The following is a 20,753-nucleotide window of genomic DNA, read 5'->3' on the forward strand; positions in this document are numbered from 1 at the left end:
GCAGCTACTTATGGTTGTAAGATAAATGTCACTTTGCAATGAAAGAAGTATGTTGATAGATTGTCATTACCAATGGGGATATTTTAGAATTTTACTTGTATTTCACATCTTACGATGAAGTAGTTGCAGGAGTAGCACTGACAGAACTGCTCACTAAATGTATGGATCAGATGTATAGAAACTAAATTAGTAATTAAAATAATCGTTTTGTTTTGGACCAACTGAAACTGGTTGGATGAGATTCTTTTCTTGTATTGTTCGTAACAGTGTGAGTTCACATGGTAGAAACTTTTACTAGAAGAAGGTTTTTCAGCTGTCTGAGCAGTAATGAGAATGCACTTTAAATTTTACAGTGACTCCAATATTTCCTTAATGTTTTATTCTTCTTAAGCTTCTGTTCTCACACTGCTAGTCAGAAACATATGACAGAGCAGCTGGGCAGATACCTGATTGACAGGTAAAAAAGACAGACTCATGGAGTTCCAAAATTGATGGGAGAACAGAACCCTTACTTCATAAGATGAATGCAAGCAGCATCTCTGGGTTATTGGTTTGGGGAGTATGTTGTTTGTCTGTTGTTGTTTTGTTTCAATTGCAATCCTGCCTTACCTCTGCTGAGCTTTTACCAGCTCATTTAGCATCCTGTTCAAGAAAAAAAATGGAATCTGGCCCACTGCTTTGAAAATATGACTACCCCTGAGTGATGGATAAATGTGAATAACTAAATGGTGTGAAACTGGAAAAAGGTAACAGTTTTACCTGTGTAATGCCCTAAGTCAGATTTTTTGTCAGATAATTATGCTAGTTCTTTTGTTTGTTTTAAAGCACAGTGTGAGAATTAATTGCTGTTATCTTTCTCTAAAAGATTTGGGAGCCACATTATGCCTTGGCAGATGGAACTGGTTCCTTCCCAGCCTGAAAACTTACAAAAAGCTTGGAGGTAGGATCAAATTCCTTTCCCATACTTAGGAATTAGGTGAGCATAGATACTGTAAAACAGATACAAGAAAGAAATAAAATGAATCAGCATTCTGAACAGTTTAGACAATTCACAAGTTTATAATATCACAAAAATACTTTGCCATTAACTGTTCTATAGAGATTGTTTTAGGTGGTTGGTAGTGAAAACTATCATAAAGTTCAGCATGTCCTGGTGTCTTTGTATTTCATGTGTATATAGAGTATATCTGTGCATAAATGTAGAGATTTTTAAGAAATGCACAGGTCACAAAAAGAATTTAAAATTACTTCAAATTCAGCTGAGATCTGGAAGCTAACCTGTTTTTCCCCATATACACTGAAACTAAATCTCTTCATGGAATTATATCCTCATTAGTTTCATTATACCTCTGTGGTTTTCTTTTATTCCTGTCAGTTCTGCTATTACAGTTTTTTTCCCACATAAAATTAAGAGGGAGTTCTTTCACCTCCGTGCTCTGAAACTTACCTTAAAAAGTAGTTTGCTATGGTGGAAATACAGAAACTAGAACAAATGTTTTGAATGCTTGTATAATCTCGTTTTGGTGGCTGTTGTCAAAAAACCTATAGATCCCAAAGCAGTGTTATTTAAGATTCAGAGTTCTCTTACTGCTTTTAGCAGAAACAAAAGCTCTTCTCAGTTCACTCTTTGAAATGTAAACTTCTCAGGTGGGTATTGAGGTTGCAGTGCAATGGGAGTAGGAATTTCATGAGTGCTCTCAGAAGAGCTGTGGAAGTAGACTTCAAAGAAAAGGATAAACACAAATCACAAGGAATTTACCTGCTGACTACTGGAATACCTGATCAAGAAACAGTGAGTATCTTTACAGGTTTTACAGTTCTTCTGCAAATTCCCATCAGAATTAATCTCAGTTTTATTTTTTCCTCTCTTTTATCCTTTTGGCTGTTTTTCATAGCTTTGTTGGCAGAATACTTCTCCATTACATATCTATGACCACAGAAATATCAGAATCTCAGATTTTTGTTTCTGCAGTCACTGTGCATTAGAAGTTCTAATTATTAATAGTGCACAAATCAGAAAATTCCAGTAGTATTTCTAAGATCTTTGGCTCATTCCAACTCTGACCATCATTTCACTACATATTTCTGAATGTGAAGAAACCCACTCACATTCCTCATATTGTAGCATTTCCTTATGGGATCAAAGCCACAGATAACTGTACAGTGAAACTTCATAATACACTATATAGAAACAGCACCTATTTTAATAACAGTAATCCACTGCGTGAGTACATTTTTGTAGTGCACGTGCTCTGTGGCTGTTAAGCCACTTCCGTTGCCTGGAGTGTCTGAACATGCAGTAATCCAATTGGAGTAACCATGCATTTACAATAGGTCTGTCTTGCCTGTGTTGCTAAACTGGAAATTCTGCACAACTCTAAGAAATCATTAAGAACTGATGTAAAAAACAGGAAAAAGAAAGATGCATACAAAAAATCTAAATGAATTATTTTCATCTCTACTTCTTTGCAGCAGTGCATGGCCAGCTTGAATTCCACAACCTTGTGTTTTTGATTCTCATAACTACCTCCATCTCACTTCTAGGCTGCAGCATTGCCACTAGCAGTAACAAAGGCAGTGGGTTTGGACTACATGCATTAGTTGAGGAGGCATTGAGCTGTTCAGGTTATAGTCCTCTGCTGAATTATGCAGGTTAAGAATGCTTGCTCATCAATTCAGGAAAAACTGGAGCAGATGGAAACTCATCTATGGTACGGAGAGATTCTGATTTTGATTTATTTTTGCCTTATAGCACACAATCAGTGCCTACGTGGCTGAGGCTTGCAGAGGTTTTAATTTGCAGCTTCATGTCTGTCTGTTCAGTGTAATGGAGGATGCTGACTCCTGTGGGATTATTCCAGCACGCTATGCTACCCCAACAGAAACTGCCATTGCTTTTAAAGAAATAGTACAGGCTGCCAATGGGAGATTTCATTGGTTTGGAGAAGCAGGTACGTGAAAAGGAGAGTCAGCACTTATTATTTAACAAATGATAAACAACTATCTATTATTGCATTTTTTACCTCTAATTAAGTTTAGTTTTAAGTTTAGTTTAGCACTGAGATATAAACATAAGTCTTAGTTTAATTAAGGCTTTTGGCTATCATAAAGAATACTATAATGCAGCATTAATTTGAGTTTTTCTATTCAAATTCACTGTTTTTTGCTAGATATTTTAAAGATACACAGTTAAAATTTATTTACAAGTGTAGGAGGCAAAGACTGCATAACAAATGGGAAACGGCTTTTTTATTTTTATTTTTTGTTGTTGTTGATATTTGACATACTCTACACTTTTCTGTATACTTAAAAGTAATGATTAGCATGTATTTCATTATCAGGTATTTTTGAAAGTGATGATATCACTGTTCTTGTATCTGAAATGGAAAAAGCAAAGAACTACTCCCAAAAGGTATGAATTATATATGTCTTTTGAAATTATGCTTTTCTTCAGAAAAAAATTGAATAGTGTTTGTTCAACAGGCTGTGCAGAAAATTGGACAGCATGAAATTCCTTGTAAGACAGGGAGGAAAACTCGAGAATGTGAGAATGGCCACTTAGAGTAAACACAGACTGAAAAGCAGTGATACCAGAGCACTGCAGTGATGGCTGTTAGAGTGCCCATGATTTCCTATCAAATATAAGGAGTTCACAATTGAAGTGATTTTTCTGTTTGTTGCCAATCCTATGATAAGTTCTTCCCAAGACGGATGGTTCATATACTCCTTTAAATCACAGCATAGGAAAAGGTTGTCAGTTGCACAGTACATTTCTCTAATAATTAAAAAAAAGTTTCCTGAAGCATAGTAAGGGTGTAGAACTAGACAGTCTCTCTCCATATTGCATGCATTTAACTTTTCCCCCAAGATATGCAATACATTTGCTTGGGCAGCATCCAGCCTGGCTGTATGAAAGCATTTTCTTTCTGAAGTGTGAATAGAAGGATATGTGCAATGAGATATCTGGCCAGAGATCACAGCAAGTCTGAGATTAAACTTTTTGTTGGTGGTGATGTGTTTTGTTTGATTTGTTTTGTAAAGAACAGCTGGTGAATATTCAATAGGGTCTTAAGTTATCTGATAGTATTGCTTAATGGCTGAATGTATTCGGTTCATCTTCTCATTTTTCCTGGGCTTTGTGCAGATAGTGTTCCTTTTTCTTTTAGAATGTTTGCTCAGAGCAGGGAGGATTTACTTCCCATGTGTTTTAGCAAGTATAACACAAAGAGGTTATGAGTTGTTAAGCATCACCTGATTATTATTTTTATAATAAATAAAAGAAATACCAATTTTATTAAATACAGGATGTCTGTCTTTGAGGTGTCATGTTTATGAATTACTAAGTAGTGTGAACTTCCATTTCAGTGTGCGTTCTTAGTGGAATCCTTAAAGCAACGTTCAGGAAATCAGCCTGCTAATCCATTTATAGCAGAAGCAGGTGCAACCATGGTTGTCAGGAAAGAGAAAAGAAGGCCGCAGAAGTTGCCATCTCCAAAACCTACAGCTCTGAGTCTGGCTAGACAGGTTTGAAATCCTTCACAGTTCTATTTTAAGATACAGTCTGTTTTAATTAGTGATATGAACTGGCTGTCATGTGCTGGTCTTTGTGAGAGAAGTGCTCAGGCTGAAAATTTGAAGGAAGTAATAACAGTACTGGGACTCTACTATGAATTTACATTTTAATTTGCATTCGAAGTGCTACATAAAAAAAGTACACCTTACTAAATCCTGTGAAGTAATTAAATATAGCTGTAATTAAATAACACTGTAGTATCTAAAATTGTCTAAATTGCCCCTCCTCTGACCTTAAAAATTTAGTGTTTAATAGAAGCAAAGGCAAAGCAGAACCATGCTTTATGAAGTCGCTTTTATTTAGCAAGTCCATCCATTACCATAATATACTCTCCTTCATGTCACAAAAATGCTCCAACCTCATCTGATTTTAAATATTAGTCTTCAGTTTAATGGCAGCAGAAGGTCTGCAAGAAAATTAAAACAGAGCAATTAGAGTTATTAACCTAGCAAGAAATTACAAATTAATGTGTCATAATAGCAACCTGCTGGCTAGCAAGAAGAGCCAGAGTAAAACAGGTATTAGAGAATAATGGAAGATAGTTCCAGTTTTGAATAAGTTAGGCAATTATGATACTGTATGGTTAAAATACTTCTTAATTTTTTTACTCTTTGTGCTTACAGCACATCAAAGACAAACACTGTGCGGAGAAAAACGCCTCCAGAAGAGGACCGGCGTGGCGTCCCACCAGTGCGAAAGCAGAAATTCCACCAGGTCTGCATGGATGAGGGGCTTCTTGTCTTTAGTTTGTTTGGGAGTTGCTAAAAATAAAGTATTAAATTAGAACTGAAGGATTTAAGTTTTTAGAAACACTAGCAGTATTTATCTGAAGACAGAGCGATAGGGAACATTGCAGTTTGTGAAATACCTCTAAATGATTTGTAGTTGTCATTTGTCTAGATTAGGAGAGGAAGAATGCTGCCCAGCTGTATAACTGTTTCCATGTCATTTGATTGAATATCCATCCTGTATCAGAAAACATAAATATATGTGGTGGAAAGAAGAGCCTTCCTTTGTCACATGCCTGAAAGCATAATTAAAACCTCACCTGTCTTTGTTTACAATTTATACTTTTTTTTTTTAAGTCACAACAATTCAGAGATTTATCATTAGTTTAATATATCATGTTTTTTGGTTAATATTCTTGTAAGCAGTTGTTCCTAATATGCTCTTCCACTTATTTATGATCCAGTAACAAAGGAAAACTGTAACACAAATGTCAGGTTATCTGAAGTGCTGCATCCTGCAGCTACTCTGGTGCATGGAACAGCTTTTAAATTGATTCCAAATCTGCTGGTCAATTCTTCCATTTTCATAATTTTCCTGTTTTGTTCTTATATCTTTGCTAACATCTGCCGGGTTTTGGTTTTGTTTTGTTTATTTGTTGAATTTTTGCATTAAATTTGGGCCTTTAATACTGACTGATTGGTAGCAGATTCTTGATATTCAGTAACTTTTACAAATCTGGGTTCATATTTGCATATGAGGTGTTGTGTGCCATGATAACCGAATGTTGCAACAAATGCTTTGCTTGTTCTAAACCCCTAATCTTTTCAGGTTATCCAGTATGACATTTCTTACTGATGGTAATTTATAAACTGTACAGATTATGGTTTGATTTGTATGTGACAAATTCTATAATATAGATTCTTCTTAATTGGTATCCAAGAAAATTAAGTATGTGTAACTGTGGCAACTGAAGAACTGGATTGCATGTCAGTTTTATCCTCAGCTGAATGAAGTCATCATTTATGGTGTTGCTGGTTGTTGGTTTTTTTCCTTTGTAGTACAAACAATAAAACAGTGGCCTCAGGCTGAGAACAGAAGAAAATATAAGCCAAGGAAACAGCCAGAGTGTTCTGTGTCAGTATTTTATACTGACAAAGGAAGAAATGTGGGTATGTGTTACCAAGGTGCAATGGGTGAAGCCTTTTTCCTGGCAGTTATTATAATATAAAACTGTTTGGATACTAAGTCACGCATAATCAGCTGTAAACAATGAGTGGAAGTGAGTGTCATTTATCAAATAGGGGTGGATTTGGGATTTTTTAATTTGACTTTTGGTTAAGTGCTTTGTGATCTTCTCGTCAAAGATGATTCAAGGAAAAATGCTGTCATGCCTTAGATGACGAGAAGAAATTGTTTGGATTTTTTTAAAGATAATGCTGGAGATAAAATGGCTTACTGTGTATTCCTTCATATAGCAATTTTGAATTCTTGTCAAATGAAAAATTGTGTGTGAAATGCTTGGGGGTTTTTTGTTGTTGTTTGGTTTGTTGGTTTTATTTTACCACCAGGAATATTCTCATGTGGCTCCAAGAGGGCTATGAGGTCATGTGTGAAGAGCTATGAAGAGGTAACCTAACATTCCCAAGTATTTCTTGCTAGGTGCAGTATACCGAAGTTATCCAAAGACTGTTTGCATAAGAAAGCATGTTCCCTCTGTCAGATTGCCAAAAAAAGAGGAAATCTGTTCAAGCAAGGAGGTATTTTGCTCCTTACCAATAAATAGCCATTTAATAATTCTTAATAAGATTTAATGTGAACATTTAAATTGTGGTTCTATACAATGTATTATTAATTGAATAGTTCTAAAATTTACTAACAATCAATTGCACCTTTTGTTTGTCTTACAAGTGGCTGACAAAGTACAGTATTAAAAAGCTTAAACTGGAATTGCCCAGACTGATGTTTGGTCCAAGCTGCACTCACCAAAAGAAAATTGTGGAGTCTCTGCACAAGAAAGTGTCAGCAAAGTACTGCACTATCTTCCCTAGTGTAGAAATCAATGTAAGCTTTTGTAGATTTTATGTACCTATATCGAGAGGCTTTGCATTTGCTAAAACAGTGCATATTAATCAGTGTTTGTGAGATGCTAGTCTTATGTCCCTCTATTGTTCCTTGTTTTTCATTCTAAATGAACGTGCTAGTAGAAAACTAGAGGTCTCCTATTCACCACAAAAGATAATTAGTATATTTGAAATGTGAACAGCATGGGATCTTTAGAATGTATGGCATCTCCTCTGTTCATCCAGTATGAATAGTAATATAAAAATTTATTTTTAGGGAGAACTTTGGGAAATCAGATGTGATAGGAAACTACAAGAATGTTGTATATTGATTGATTTGGTTTGTGCAGTGACCAGAAAAACATAGCAGGTTAAGGCTAGGATATTACTGGCTTATTTTATCTATAAAAGTGTCAGAAGGAGTGTAACAGATGCATCTCTCCAGACAAGTTATTTAATTTTGTTGCTTGAAACAACAGGCTAAAATAAGAACTAGGTTTTCCTAATTTGGGTAAAGCAGTTGTTTAGTAGCAACTGAGTCATAAAAGTTTTTTATGCTTTTTCATAGAGTTAGAGATAAAAAAATCCTAATGCAGGTACTACATTCATAACAGTTGTTAACATAAGGTGCTTTTGCATGAACAATTTTTCAGGGGGTTGTGAGACATCTGCAGGTTCAATCTAAAGAACTGGAAATCTACATTGAACAAATGGAGAAGGTGTTGCTACGCTACCTACAGAGAATACAGTGGCTTCTGTCAGGTATTGCTGTGCATCTTTCCTATAAAGCACAATCTGTCGTGTCTGTCCTGTGATTTGGAGCAGCGTAATTGTAAAATTCCATTTCTTGATTGCTTTTTGTTTCAAACTCTGTTCTGGAAACCCAGTTTTCATTTTTCTTTCAAAAAAAAAAATATATATATATATCTTGTTTTAGCAATAAGCTTTTGTTTGTAGACAAAACCTTAATGAACTGTGTGCTTGGCACACGGGTTGAAATTATTAGAGTGGTAGCAGCTGCCTCTTTTAACATAGAATCATTGCTTTCAAAAATTATTTCGATTTGTTACATATAAATAATTTTGTTAGGAAATGGTTACTTTTTTTTTTCTGTATTGCAGAGTTCAACCTGTTTTTAGTGCAAGTTGTAATAATGGCTAGTAACTAATGCTTGTTAGTACTAGAAATGGTGGAAGACATTCCTATCACTAATCCTTGAACAGCCTAGTTTCCACTCATATTAGAATTTGTTATGTAGAAATGCGTCCAGAGTAACTCCTGAAGATGAAAGATTTTACCATAGGCTCAATAAAATCGTATGTTTAACATAATAAGTCTGGGTAATAACACTTAGTTTTAATGATTCTGGTGCAGGAAGTCGAAGATTGTTTGGTACCATTTTAGAAGCAAATGTCTGTGTTTTGATTGATACATCTGGTTCCATGGACCCATATTTGCCACATATCACGAAGGAACTTACCTCCCTTATCTGGGAGCAGCTGAGAAAAAATGAAGTCAGGTATAATAAACTGCTGATAAACATTGCACTGTTTCTGCACTACTTCTGTAATTAAGAAACAATACGTAGTAATATGTTAGAAAATACTACTTCTCTGAAAGAGTGATCAGGCACTGGAATGGGCTGCCTAGGGAGGTGGTGGAGTAACCAACACTGGAGGTGTTCAAGGAACGTTTGGACATTGTGTTGAGGGACATAGTTTAGTGAGGACTGTTGGTGATTAGTGGATGGTTGGACTGGAAAAGACCATGGGTCTTTCAGTTGACACAGAATAACTTACGTTTTCTTATCCTGTGTTCCAATAATAGGTGGTTGGTTTTGTTCATCTGTTTTTGTTTTCTGTTTCAAAAGTGTCTTATACAATGTGTCTACTAAGATTGGTTAGATTTAAATGTTGTGGGCCATCTTTCTCCCAAGGTTTAACCTGCTGAGATTTGCGGAAAATACAGAGAGTTGGAAGGAGCATCTTGTAGAGGCAACTGATAAAACATGTCACGATGCTGTGCAGTGGGTATCCAAATTCCACGCTCATGGTAATACCTGTATCCTTATGGCTTTACAGGTTAGTAAATTGTGTATAGTGTTGGAAATATCCAAATAATCTTCCAGGACAGTATCTCTGATAAAGCAAATTTTATTTGCAATTGCAGTGGTGGGCCTCCTGCAAGCAGGAGTGCACACAGAAAACAGTGCTACATCTTTTATCTCCTATTGCCCAACACTCATCTCTTTCTCCCCTGGTTCCTCATTGACTGAGCACTGCAGGTTCACACTCTTTCACGACGTTTCACTAATCATACAAATACCAAGAAAACACAGATCCTTGCCACCCAAACACAAATATCTTTATTGGTTAATTGCTTTCTAACACTTGCTTTCTTAATAAACATCTGGTCATAACTTTCGGATGCCTGCTTTACAATATAAACATAAACATAACCTCTTAATTGTTTGATTACCCCCTAGCACTTGTGCCCTTTACACTGAGTCATTGTTCTGGTCTTCCATCTGTCCTTGCATAGAGATAAGCTTGGAAGGAGGATAGAGGGGAGTATCTTGGAGCCTGCCTATGGCATCCTAACATTCCCACAGAGTGGGACAGTTCTGCTTTGTGTAAAGGCCCTGGCTCCTTGAAAGCTTGTTAAATGTATTTCACTTCTGCTGGCCTAATGAACAACCTTACAGTATGTTTCCCAGTTCAGAATACTATACCCACATTGTTTAGAACATTCAAAGTCTATTGCAGCTTTGTGAGAAAGAATTTGTCACATAATTCGGTAACTATCTTTCTAAAATACATTACTAATATCTATATGGTATTTCTACTTTTCACATCAGCTATTTCTAAGGATATGCTACAGCTTACTTCTTTAGATGAATTGCTCTTCTCAATATCCAATGCAGAAACAACATTTTATCCCAGTCCCACAAGAGCATTTTTGAGAAGAAAAGGTGTTTTGCACTGATAAAGCACTTCCATCTGACTGATAATATTTTAGGAAAACTATTCGGTCACAACATGAAACACCTCTTATACTGAAAACATTTAATGGATCTGGAATCAAGCCGCAGTTTGTCTCCACAAGGCTCACAAATAGAAAGATGCACTCCTCATTCTCAATTTGGGAAAAATGTCAGTAGTTGCATCAGTCCTTGTGTTCAAACAGTCCTGGAGAGAGAAAACAGCCACTACTACTTATGTACAGCTGTGATTATCGGATATTTGGCAGAAGACAAACAGGGATCTTAAAGAAGCAGTGATGGTTGGAATCACATGGATATTGAATGTGATTCCTGAAATTCAGAAGCAGGGAAAGAAAGTTCCTTAAAAATTCTTATCTCAGAAATTAACTGGTAATTACAGCTTAAAACAGGAACTGAGAGAACTTGCAATTTCATGAGATTTAAAATTTAAATCTGCATAGAAATTTTAGCCTAAATTAGTGATTCTTTTTATTGGTACTTTTAAAGACTAATTATATACATTTTCTGGATTTCTTGGCAGATCAAGTGCAGTAGAATTGTAAGAAATGTCTACATAGAGGTTAAATTCGCTGAGCCAATTATCCTAGCAAGTTTTCATGATGTAGAAAGGCCAAATCCTAATTAGCCTGATTTTCAGATATTAAGCATCTTTTACTCTGCTAAAGTGTGATGAAAGTCTTCGGTCTTTGGAAAGAACTCTGTCAGCAGTTCTGCAGAACTAGTTAAGGGGATCTACTCATCTTTGTTTATTTCAGTAATTCAGTTTTTGATGGTGCTCTGCTTGTATGTATTGTACCTCATGCTACAAATTATCTGCTTGTTTATTTTTATAAAGGTATAATATATATATTTGATTTAGTTCATTTTAGTGAAAAGGAAAAGGAAAAAGAACTAACTTAATGACAATGATAATAAAGATAGTGAAGTTGTCTTAAATGATTGGACTTGAATGTTTTCATTTTAAAGTGTTACTTTTCATTTAAATATTCTAGCTATTTGTTTTCTGCTTTTTAGAAAGCTCTCAGTTTCCAAGGTGTAGAGGCATTGTATATATTGACTGATGGAAAACCAGATACCAGTTGCAATCTGATTTTGAAAGAAATTGAAAGATTGAGAAAGCAACAAGATATTAAAATCCACACCATTTCTTTTAGCTGTGTAGACAGGTATGTGATACATAGCAAGAACAAAAAAAAGACAGTCCTTAAAGTGATTATTTATTGTCAGAAGGCTGAGTTCTCAGTGCATGCCATGTGCTCAGTTCACTGAACAGGATTGAGCTAGGCAGACATTCATACCAGTGGGAGTGGGACAGGCTGTTCTGACACGTAGTTGCTGTGTGGCCTGCATCTCCTACATCTACTTATTGGGCATGTTGGACAATGGTAAGTAAGAGAGGCTCAAAGCAGAGAGTAAGAGGTGGAGCATACACAAAATTTTCCTTCCTCTTATGGAATCTCCCAGCATTTGGTTTTCTTACCCTTTGTGAAATATTACTGCCTTTCTTTGCCAACCAGGTCTCTGATTTTTTTGGTTTAGCTTCTTATTTTGGTTCTGTTGCTACAATGAACCTCTTGTTAAAAAAAACAACCTGTCTATGGAGGTTATGATAACTAAGCAGTATATATTCTTCCTTAGCTCTTCAAGGTTAGAAATGATACAGATATTTAAAGCCAAGTCCTCCAAACTGCTTGTTTTGATTTAATATTTTCTTGAGGCATTCTCAGAAATTATTTTTCTGAGAATATTATTCTTGCTTTCAGATAAATAATTTTCATAAGTGACATTACTTTATTATTAACAGAGAAGCAAATGAATTTCTGAAGAAGCTTGCCTCCCAAACAGGAGGGCGCTACCACTGCAGTTTTGGAGACATGGATGGACAATTAGCGGCACACCGAATGCTGACAGAAGGATTTGATGATGAGGATGTATGTTAAATGGTTTGGATCTTGTTGGATTTGGTTTTGGTTTATTCTGACTTAGTTCTTCATCTAGTAGTCAAACTGCATTTAAAAAAGAAAAATCACTAGAAGAATAAGACAGGAATCTTACAATACTTCATATTGAAATCAAAAGGAGAAATCTTAATTTTGGCTTGCTCTATCTGCACTCTGCCTCGACCAGGTGACCAAAACTTTGAAAGAAATGCATAATGCAATGTACATTTTTGAAAGAGAAGCAGAAGCATGGTACAATGGTACAATGAACCTCTTGTTAAAAAAAGCAACCTGTCTATGGAGGTTATGATAACTAAGCAGCGTATATTCTTCCTTAGCTCTTCAAGGTTAGAAATGATACAGAAATTTAAAGCCAAGTCCTGTGTATCTGTCCAAGTGTATCTGACACTTTTTTTTTACCCAAATCATTTTCAATTACATTTGTCACTGTAAAATCATCGTACAATGTTTAGCACATTGTTATAACAGGAGATCTTAATGATTGCCACAGTAGAAAAGTTCGTTAATGAGCAGAATCTTATTTAATACAGAGTTGCTCTGCTCTTTGTTTGTAATTCCAAGGCCTCTGCAAAAAGATAGGGGTAGGGAGATGTGGAGCTTTGGCAGATCATTAAACGTGTAGAAACTGAAAATAGGAAGTAGATGCAGGTTAAAGTAGATTATTTCAATTCTGTTTTCAGGATCCGGTTTTCCCATACTTCGAAGGAGATGATTTAAAGAAACTTACTGAGGAAGTAGCAAAAGCTAGAGGTTTTTTAAAGCAGGCAAAATCTTTGAGGTGAGTATCAAGAATCTTCCAATAATTTTTATTTCATGAAGTAAAAAGGAAACCTGAATTCCAGTGTCTAGTACTTGCAATAGAATTGCTGTTTCTTCCTTGTACTACCAATTGTAGTTTTTTTTGAGGTGTGGAAAATGGCATGCAAATGATTTCTCTGCTTTAGATGGATTTAATTTTAAAGTCTTACACTATTACCTACTGTCATACCATTGTGGTCCCTCCAACACTTATATCAAAGAGAAATTACATTAGGTTGTTCTTCACCTTTTGAGTTCTATCATGTGCCAAATCATTATATTTCTCTATGTATAGATTATGAAAAAATAAAATGTCCTTTATAGTACCTCTTCCTTTAGTCTGAATTCTTACCCTGAAATGCACATTATTTTTATTTTACAAAATCAACATAGTCTCCTTCTGTGCTACCTCGCCTGATTTCTCTGACCACCCCATCATGCACTCTGTCTGCTGGAATTAAATTGTCACGAGGAATAATGTGAGATCTGTTCATCAGCAAACCTTCTGCTTTTCAAGTTACCATCTATCTCCCTTTTTCTTTAAAAACCTCTAAAATGTCAACTGGCTTTTTTCCTGTGAGGATTACCTAAGCCTTCCTCTCTTCCTCATTCTTCTTTCATGTTCTGATTTACCAAAGGATTTGACCAAAATCTCATCTCTCAATCTAGGTCGTTTTCTGTTTTCCTAGTTAGTATGACTCTCTGTCTTTTTCCTTTTCCCTTCAAGTCTTGGGCCTGCCAGATTTTGTCCTGTCTTCCCCTCTTTCCTTTCAGTTCTTTTCAATTACCTTATCTCTCTGCATGTTCAGGTTTTTTCTCCCTTAGTTTTCCTTTTCTTCTCTTTAGCATCCTCACTTACCACAAAGTTTCTCTTTGCCTTTTCTGTTCTCGTTCCATCTGTATCTCAGCCAACTGAACTGGCTCACATGGCACACAGTTTCCTGCTGCATCTAGTATCATTCAGAGCTGGGTTTGGTACCTGCCTAGAACCAAAGGAAAGGACAGTAAAGTTGTGTTGATCCTTATGTTCTTTCATGGTTATGCTTTCTAACTGCCAGAAGCAGAAAGTGCCATTTTGTTAGTAACAGCAGGCAGAAGTGCTTGTAAAGAGATTCAAAATGCATTATACCTCTGCAATAAAAAGATTTTCTGTGACACAAGTTCATGGCTACACAGACTTAAAAAGCTACTTTATATCTTCCTGAAAAGCTACTGTAATTGTGTGATTTTTTTTTTTCTTTCAAACAGGCTCTTACTACAAAAATGGAATATAAACCAAAAGGACAGTTCTGTTTTTAAAAACAGTGCTCAGGTAAATAGTCACCATAAATCATATTTTATACATAGCTTAAAAATTTCATTAGAAGGATAACATATCATAAGCTTACTGTGAAGATTATTAATAGAAGTGACATTTTCCAAAGCTGAAAATTTTGCAATGATTTTAGTGCTTAGCTGAGCTGGTTCCACAATATAACCTAATATACACAAAAAAACAGTTCAAAGAGAACTATGTTTTGGGGATTAAAGGAGCCAGGCACATGTGTTCTATGAATGGCTTTGTTTCTTCTAAGAGCAAATGGCTAAGCACATTGGAGGGTCAGTACCTGATGTAGTGGCTGTAATAAAAAATGCTACATGGGCTGCATGATTTATCATTCAAATGAATAATACTGATTGGGAAAAGATGCTATTAATAGTAAAGACAGACTCAGTAAACACCGTATTATTTTTACAAGATAGTGGGAGAGGTAGCTGGACAAACCAAACCTCTCACAGAGCCAACGTGCTACTTTTTAATTAGCAAATTAAAAAAAAAAGAGAGAAATTCCTGGGTATGAATGTAACAATACTTTCTTAGAGTTAAATTAGAAAGGCGAGAACTGGCAAGCATTTGTCAAAGAGCTATTTGAGGGGAAAAAAGGGAGACAACCACAGAGAGAGCTGCACTAGAGAACTCAGGCCTACCAAGTTGTTCATCAAGGATTGGGTGAGGCAGATATATTTTCAGACTGTGTTTAAAATCCTTGTTTCTACAGCTGTAGTTTCTATTTTGGTTTACAAACATTGCCCAGTCATTCAAAGAGAAGAAAAAAATCCAGTCAGACCTGCTGCTTCACAGAAAATAAAATCTGGAGCATGTTCAAATATGGGCAGAATTCACAGTGTAAGGCCTGGCCACTATGAAGGGCTGTTTGGAGAAGAAACAGGATAACCATGCTGTAGTAGTAAGCAAGTTGTTACCGGCATGTAGAGACAGAGGCTGTTGTTTCACAACCATCTCTGTCTTTGATCCTTCCAAAGTGAACTACTGACTGTAGAGCATATTAGAAGACATTCCTGTTAGTGTGTACTTCAAGAAGTACATAATGTTGTAGTGTAGTTGAACATGTCAGTAAGGTAAACTGTAAGTTACTCAGGTTACTTTATATAGTTTCTCCAGTATTCTTTTTTCAATTGTGTCTGTGAACTTATGTGATTTATGTATTGTGATGTATTTAAAAAATTATTCATATGTTTGACTTGTAGGATTAAAATTTAGGCCAGCGAAGGACGTTGAAGATGTTTGGAGTGGTACCACTAGCCTGCTTCACTTCAATGCATACTTTAAAGCTTCCAGCTTCAAGTTTAAAGAGGGAAGGATGTACTCTTTTTTCTTTTTTTTTTCCTCTAAACTTCTGGCAGAGGAGAGCTTACAAATGATAACTGTTGCCATCTTACTGCATTTACAGGTTTTGCAGAACTCAAAGTAAATCAAGGCTTGAACTCTCCAAAGTCTAAACATAAACAGAGGATAGTTTTAAATGAATATAAATTTTAGAGAATGTAGTGGTTTTATAATGTAATAGTAGTTGTACAAGAATCAGATCCCTGTTTCCCCACAGGCTGGGAATAATTATTTCACCACATCACACTAATAATTGCTTCAATCAATTGATGGTACATCAAAGGTGTATTTTTTTGGTAGTTGGTTTGAGACTTATTTGCTGGTGCTCTCATCACTAACAGATATGACAGATGGCTGTGATACTAGAAAGAGAATTCTTTTCTCTGGTTTTGAATAAGAAATCCAAGAAATAACCCTAGTGCAGAAAACAAAGCTTGGAATGACCTTGCTGAAAGAAATTTGGTAATAATTATTTTTACTCTTTACATGTTATGATGGCAGTAGAGAAGGATCAGAGCGAATGATTCAGAAATCATCAGGCATGGAAAGGGAAGATCTTGATACTGATTAACACCTGGTTATGTTTGTATAATCACACACTGCCAATCTTCAAAGCAATTCTATTAAGTTCTTGTGCACTTCCTTTTATAGAAAGATTAAAAATGTTTCCAGTGCCATTTAAGAAAATCCAGTATTGAGGCACATATTTTTCCAGTTTATGAAATACACATTTTTTTTAACGAGGAACTCAGTGGTGACAGCTCATTAGCATTTTGTAGGTGTTTACTTTTGTCTTTCAGAGGGTTAGAAATTCATGGTTTTAGTACATGTAATTTTAATGAAAATTGATCCAGACTGCAAAATTCGGATACCTGGTCTGAGTTTATTCAGGAGCCATTCACTTCTCCTGAGTGCCAACTGATGGGAATGATTCAATAATTTGATATGGGAGATAGTCTCTTTCCTTTTCCTTCTTCTGTTTTATCTCCATAAAAAATTAAAACTTTTTTTTTCCATCACAGAAGTATCTTTTTAGTGTTGTACGCTCTGTACCATCTTACTCCTGCCTTCCATGTTAGCACCAGCCTACTGTGGCAGACTGCAGTTAAAAAGGCACATTGTGCTAAGCATCTGAGCATCATTTTCCATGGTTCTTAATAGTATATTTCAGTATTTTTTCTATGTGTTAGTATGTGTATCACTGCTGAGATGCTTTGGTATAAAATCTTAACTGTAAATCAATAGGATTAATTGCATTTTTAATGGATATATATAAGTAAAAGATGCTGATTACTGACAAAAGGAGTGAATTTGTTGAAAAAGTAAATCCAGGCAGAAGAGACAAGGTTTCTGTATTGCCAACAAGAGATGCTTATTTATTCATTGACAGATTTAAGAAATGTCTCAATGCTATGATGTATATTTTGATATCGTTATAGAGGTCCTTAGGAGGTACCACTGAATGTGGTACATTCAGTGATATCATAGACTCTGTATGAAATAAGAATTGAAACATTTCAGTGTGCTGAGTTAGATTGCAGTCTGGCAAACCTCTTATTTACAGCCTTTTTCTTTTCTCTGTATGGTATTTGGTTTTTGTAGATTTTACTCATTTAAAACAACTCAACAATCCAAAGTCTCGCAGACTGATCATAAATGGATCTATGTAATCCTGAGTTCTCTGCACTGTATACACTAACATTCTAAAATTACATGTACTAAAAACATTGCTCATTTGTTTGCATTGTATTAGTCTGGACATATGTTCATAACTCCTTTTCTCTTGAAATGCTCCCAGGTTCAGACTGTAAACTTAAATATGTGTAGGAATTCAGGTATCTTCTTTTGCTGGTGCTGTGAGCTAAGAGTTCCTGTTCAAGAAAAATGCAACAGAAAAGGAAGGAACAGATACTTATATTTAAATTTGTGTGACCAAAGAAGATTCAAAAAGAGTCAGATGTTGCAGTATGTAGCCACTGTATTCCATCCTTTTTATTTCCTGAGGGTTTTCATCCAGCCTCTTTCCATACTTCTGAGCCGCTGCAGGTTGATCAGTCCTGCTGCCTACTTAGAACAGCTCAATTCTTCGAACTACAGTTTCTGTCTCCCACCTATTGCCTACCTGGGTCAGCAATGATGACTAGATTAATCAAGTGCTCTGTTATTGACCTTTCTGTGTTGATTTGTCACGTATATGTCATTTGCTTTCCTGGTTTATGCTTTCTGAATGTGATTTACTTTATTCAAGATATAATAAAAGGAGGAGTTTAATAATTGACAAAGCTGCATACTTTTCTACCATCTTCTTTGTAAGTCATGTATTTTCTGTGATTCACTAAATATTCTGATTTATGTGCAGTGAATTAAAGTGAATTAAACCAGTTGCTACCTTGATGTTCTGAACCATCTATCAGAAGACTGCAGCAAGAATTGGTAATCTCTGTGTGAGTACAGATGTTCATATTAATTTAGTATGGACTGGCAATTCAGGAACTCTTTGTGTGTGTTTCAGCCATATCTGCCTCAGAGGAAAACAGGCTATACCTGACAGAGAGCTTTTGAACTAAAAGGAAACCTAATCTTTTTTTTCTGCATATATATATATATATATTTCCTTTGTTTTTCAGTTTTTTTCTGTGACTTCTGTATCCAAGAAGCCAAGATGTCATCGCTGTTCTTTAGATGGAAACATTTTTATTTCTGATTTATTTTGTACTGCTTTCCTTCAAACACTGTCCAACCTGTCCCCTTTTTTAACACCTTAGAACTCATAAGGGGCGTGTTCATTATTGCTATTACAAGATGCTTGTTTTTTTTTTTTTTCTGTAATTTCACCCTAACTTGGCATTGTGGTCTCAGATGCCATTTTACTTGGCCCGTAAATCAGTCCATCTCTGTAGCATGCAAAGCAACCACAAATGCAAACTAAATCGGAGCCTAACTTGAAAAGCACTTTTAGTGGCACGTTCCAAGGCTGTACTTTATAGTATTTATGCATGCTTTATTCTGTCCAAGAGGAAATGGTGAAATATGTGGAATCATGATACAAGTAAGTACACAGACGAAGGAAAAGGAGGAGACAGTGTGAGAATGCTCATGTATGTTAATGAAGAACAGAGGGATTTTAAAGGAATCTGAGAACTCAGGGTTACAGCTAGTTGTCTGACACTTAAACTACAAAACCTTACTTTTTCAGACTTTAAGAGAAAGATGTTTGAAGTATTAGATATGCTTGTTCCTAGCAGTAACGTATCCAATGGTATTAAAAAGAAAAAGCCAAATGAGAGATCATGAAAAAAACAGCATAGTATTATATCTTTAACCAGTACACGTGTGACTGTATTCAGTTGTTATACAGAAATTTATAATTGCATTGCTCTCTTCTTATACAGACAAAATGTCTTTACAAAAGGCAAGTGATTGAAATGCTTGTATCTTTTTGCCTAACAAAATGCCAGAAGGAACTTGCTGCCCAAAGGCTCTTGATTTAATCCTAGCATACCATTGTTCTTTTGCTGTGTTAGGTACAGAAAATATGCCTTCTGTTAATAATAGGAATGAGAATCTGCATATTTCTCTTACGGCATGAAATTACAGCATCACCACAGGTAAGGTGTTAGCCTCTGTATCTTTTCTAAATTAGCAAAGACTGTGAAGAATGTTGTGCTGTCCTACAGTAGTTAATGTGTCATTTGAATGATGCATACTTTCAGTATGCATCAGCATCTGTTGTTGCATTAATATTGTGTCTGTTTCAAGTGCTTTAGAAACAGTGCATACAAATGTTTTTTCTTCCTCTTGAAAATGACAGTTTTCCCAACAGTTTTAATAAGGGCTGAAAAACACGAAGTGCTTTATCTCCTATTTGCAGTACATAAAACTGAAGAAGAGTGGCCATACCTTCAAGTTACCTGAATCTTTCAGACTTCCAGATCTTCAAACTTCTCATAGGGACTTTTTATTCTTTATTGTATAGAAAAAATTTAAGGTCAAATGGCATCGATTTTTAAGTGGTCAATTAAAACTAATCTAGAACAGCAGTCGGTTTTAATATACTTTGTTTATACTACATTTTATAATGTCACATATTAAAGACTAGTATCTGAAACTAAAGAAAGTGATGTGAAAGATGTTACCCAAGCACTAGTCTTGAAGAGTTGTACCTTCTTCTTTGATTACCTCTCAGCCAACTGAAACAAACTATTGCTTCCAAATGCTTTTGTAAGCCACAGTATCCAGGCTCTTTCTAAACTCATCTCCTTTCAGCTCAGACAGGAGCACCTCTTCATTTTAGTTTTACCTGTAAACAAACGGCACTACAGCTCATAAAAAGAAGCACTCAAAGTGGCTTATCTCATGTCTCAAGGCTTACTATTCCAAAGCAATGAGCAACTTCTATCGATTCACTGCAGTCCTTTCATGTTGGTCTCTGAGTCCTTCCATGTTTTGGTCCCTGGTTGCTCTGTAAAGTCACAGAGGCTGTGTAAGTCTCCTCGCTTCCTGGCCTGAGTAAACACCATCACTTCATGCTGATTTCACGCTGGGAGAAGATTGAGAAAGGTGTAATATCCTCGTACCTATTTCCCACAAAGAACTTGAGTCACTTGAACTCAACCGAAGTCAGTGGTGGAGCATTTAAACCAGACAGCAATTTATAGTACCAGTGATAGCCACAAACACTCAGTTTCATAGGTCAGTCCTGATGCAATCAGCCCTTACCTCACTACCTCACTATACATACTTCTTCTGCCATCTGTCCTCTTTGGTCATCACAGCCTTTGATCTGATTGCAGTAAAAAGAAGTAAGATGAAAAAAAACAACAGTGTGGTTTTCTGACCACTCTTCTAACTGTCTAGACTTCTGAGGCTGTCTCATGGTGAGAAGGCAATGTGTCCCTTGTTCATCGTTCTCATACACATTAGGACATGGGCAGAGAAGATCAGGTCTGCATCTGGTTTC

At 35.8% G+C, this 20,753-nt stretch overlaps 1 protein-coding gene across 7 annotated transcripts in view; it reads left to right on the forward strand.

Annotated features, from left to right (window-relative positions):
* The window catches only part of VWA3A (von Willebrand factor A domain containing 3A), a 52,924-nt gene that overhangs the window by 12,018 nt on the left and 20,153 nt on the right, over positions 1-20,753 (forward strand). For 2 of the 7 annotated variants that reach the window (XM_019620731.1, XM_019620732.1), the window contains exons 17-34: positions 866-940; positions 1,648-1,792; positions 2,753-2,951; positions 3,342-3,412; positions 4,366-4,524; positions 5,197-5,287; positions 6,361-6,471; positions 6,962-7,059; positions 7,211-7,363; positions 8,016-8,124; positions 8,737-8,881; positions 9,299-9,443; positions 11,381-11,532; positions 12,171-12,297; positions 13,008-13,105; positions 14,374-14,437; positions 15,655-18,237; positions 19,318-19,401. In XM_019620731.1, the coding sequence (XP_019476276.1) occupies positions 866-940; positions 1,648-1,792; positions 2,753-2,951; positions 3,342-3,412; positions 4,366-4,524; positions 5,197-5,287; positions 6,361-6,471; positions 6,962-7,059; positions 7,211-7,363; positions 8,016-8,124; positions 8,737-8,881; positions 9,299-9,443; positions 11,381-11,532; positions 12,171-12,297; positions 13,008-13,105; positions 14,374-14,437; positions 15,655-15,660 (1,948 nt within the window). In that variant the 3' untranslated portion in view covers positions 15,661-18,237; positions 19,318-19,401. Of the gene's footprint in view, positions 747-865; positions 941-1,647; positions 1,793-2,752; positions 2,952-3,341; positions 3,413-4,365; positions 4,525-5,196; positions 5,288-6,360; positions 6,472-6,961; positions 7,060-7,210; positions 7,364-8,015; positions 8,125-8,736; positions 8,882-9,298; positions 9,444-11,380; positions 11,533-12,170; positions 12,299-13,007; positions 13,106-14,373; positions 14,438-15,654; positions 18,238-19,317; positions 19,402-20,753 lie in introns of those variants that run through there. The other 5 variants (XM_031555831.1, XM_010719455.3, XM_019620745.1 and 2 more) reach the window with 4 other exon arrangements.

This window comes from Meleagris gallopavo, chromosome 16, assembly GCF_000146605.3.
Source record: "Meleagris gallopavo isolate NT-WF06-2002-E0010 breed Aviagen turkey brand Nicholas breeding stock chromosome 16, Turkey_5.1, whole genome shotgun sequence".
In the NCBI taxonomy this organism is placed as follows: Eukaryota; Metazoa; Chordata; class Aves; order Galliformes; family Phasianidae; genus Meleagris; species Meleagris gallopavo.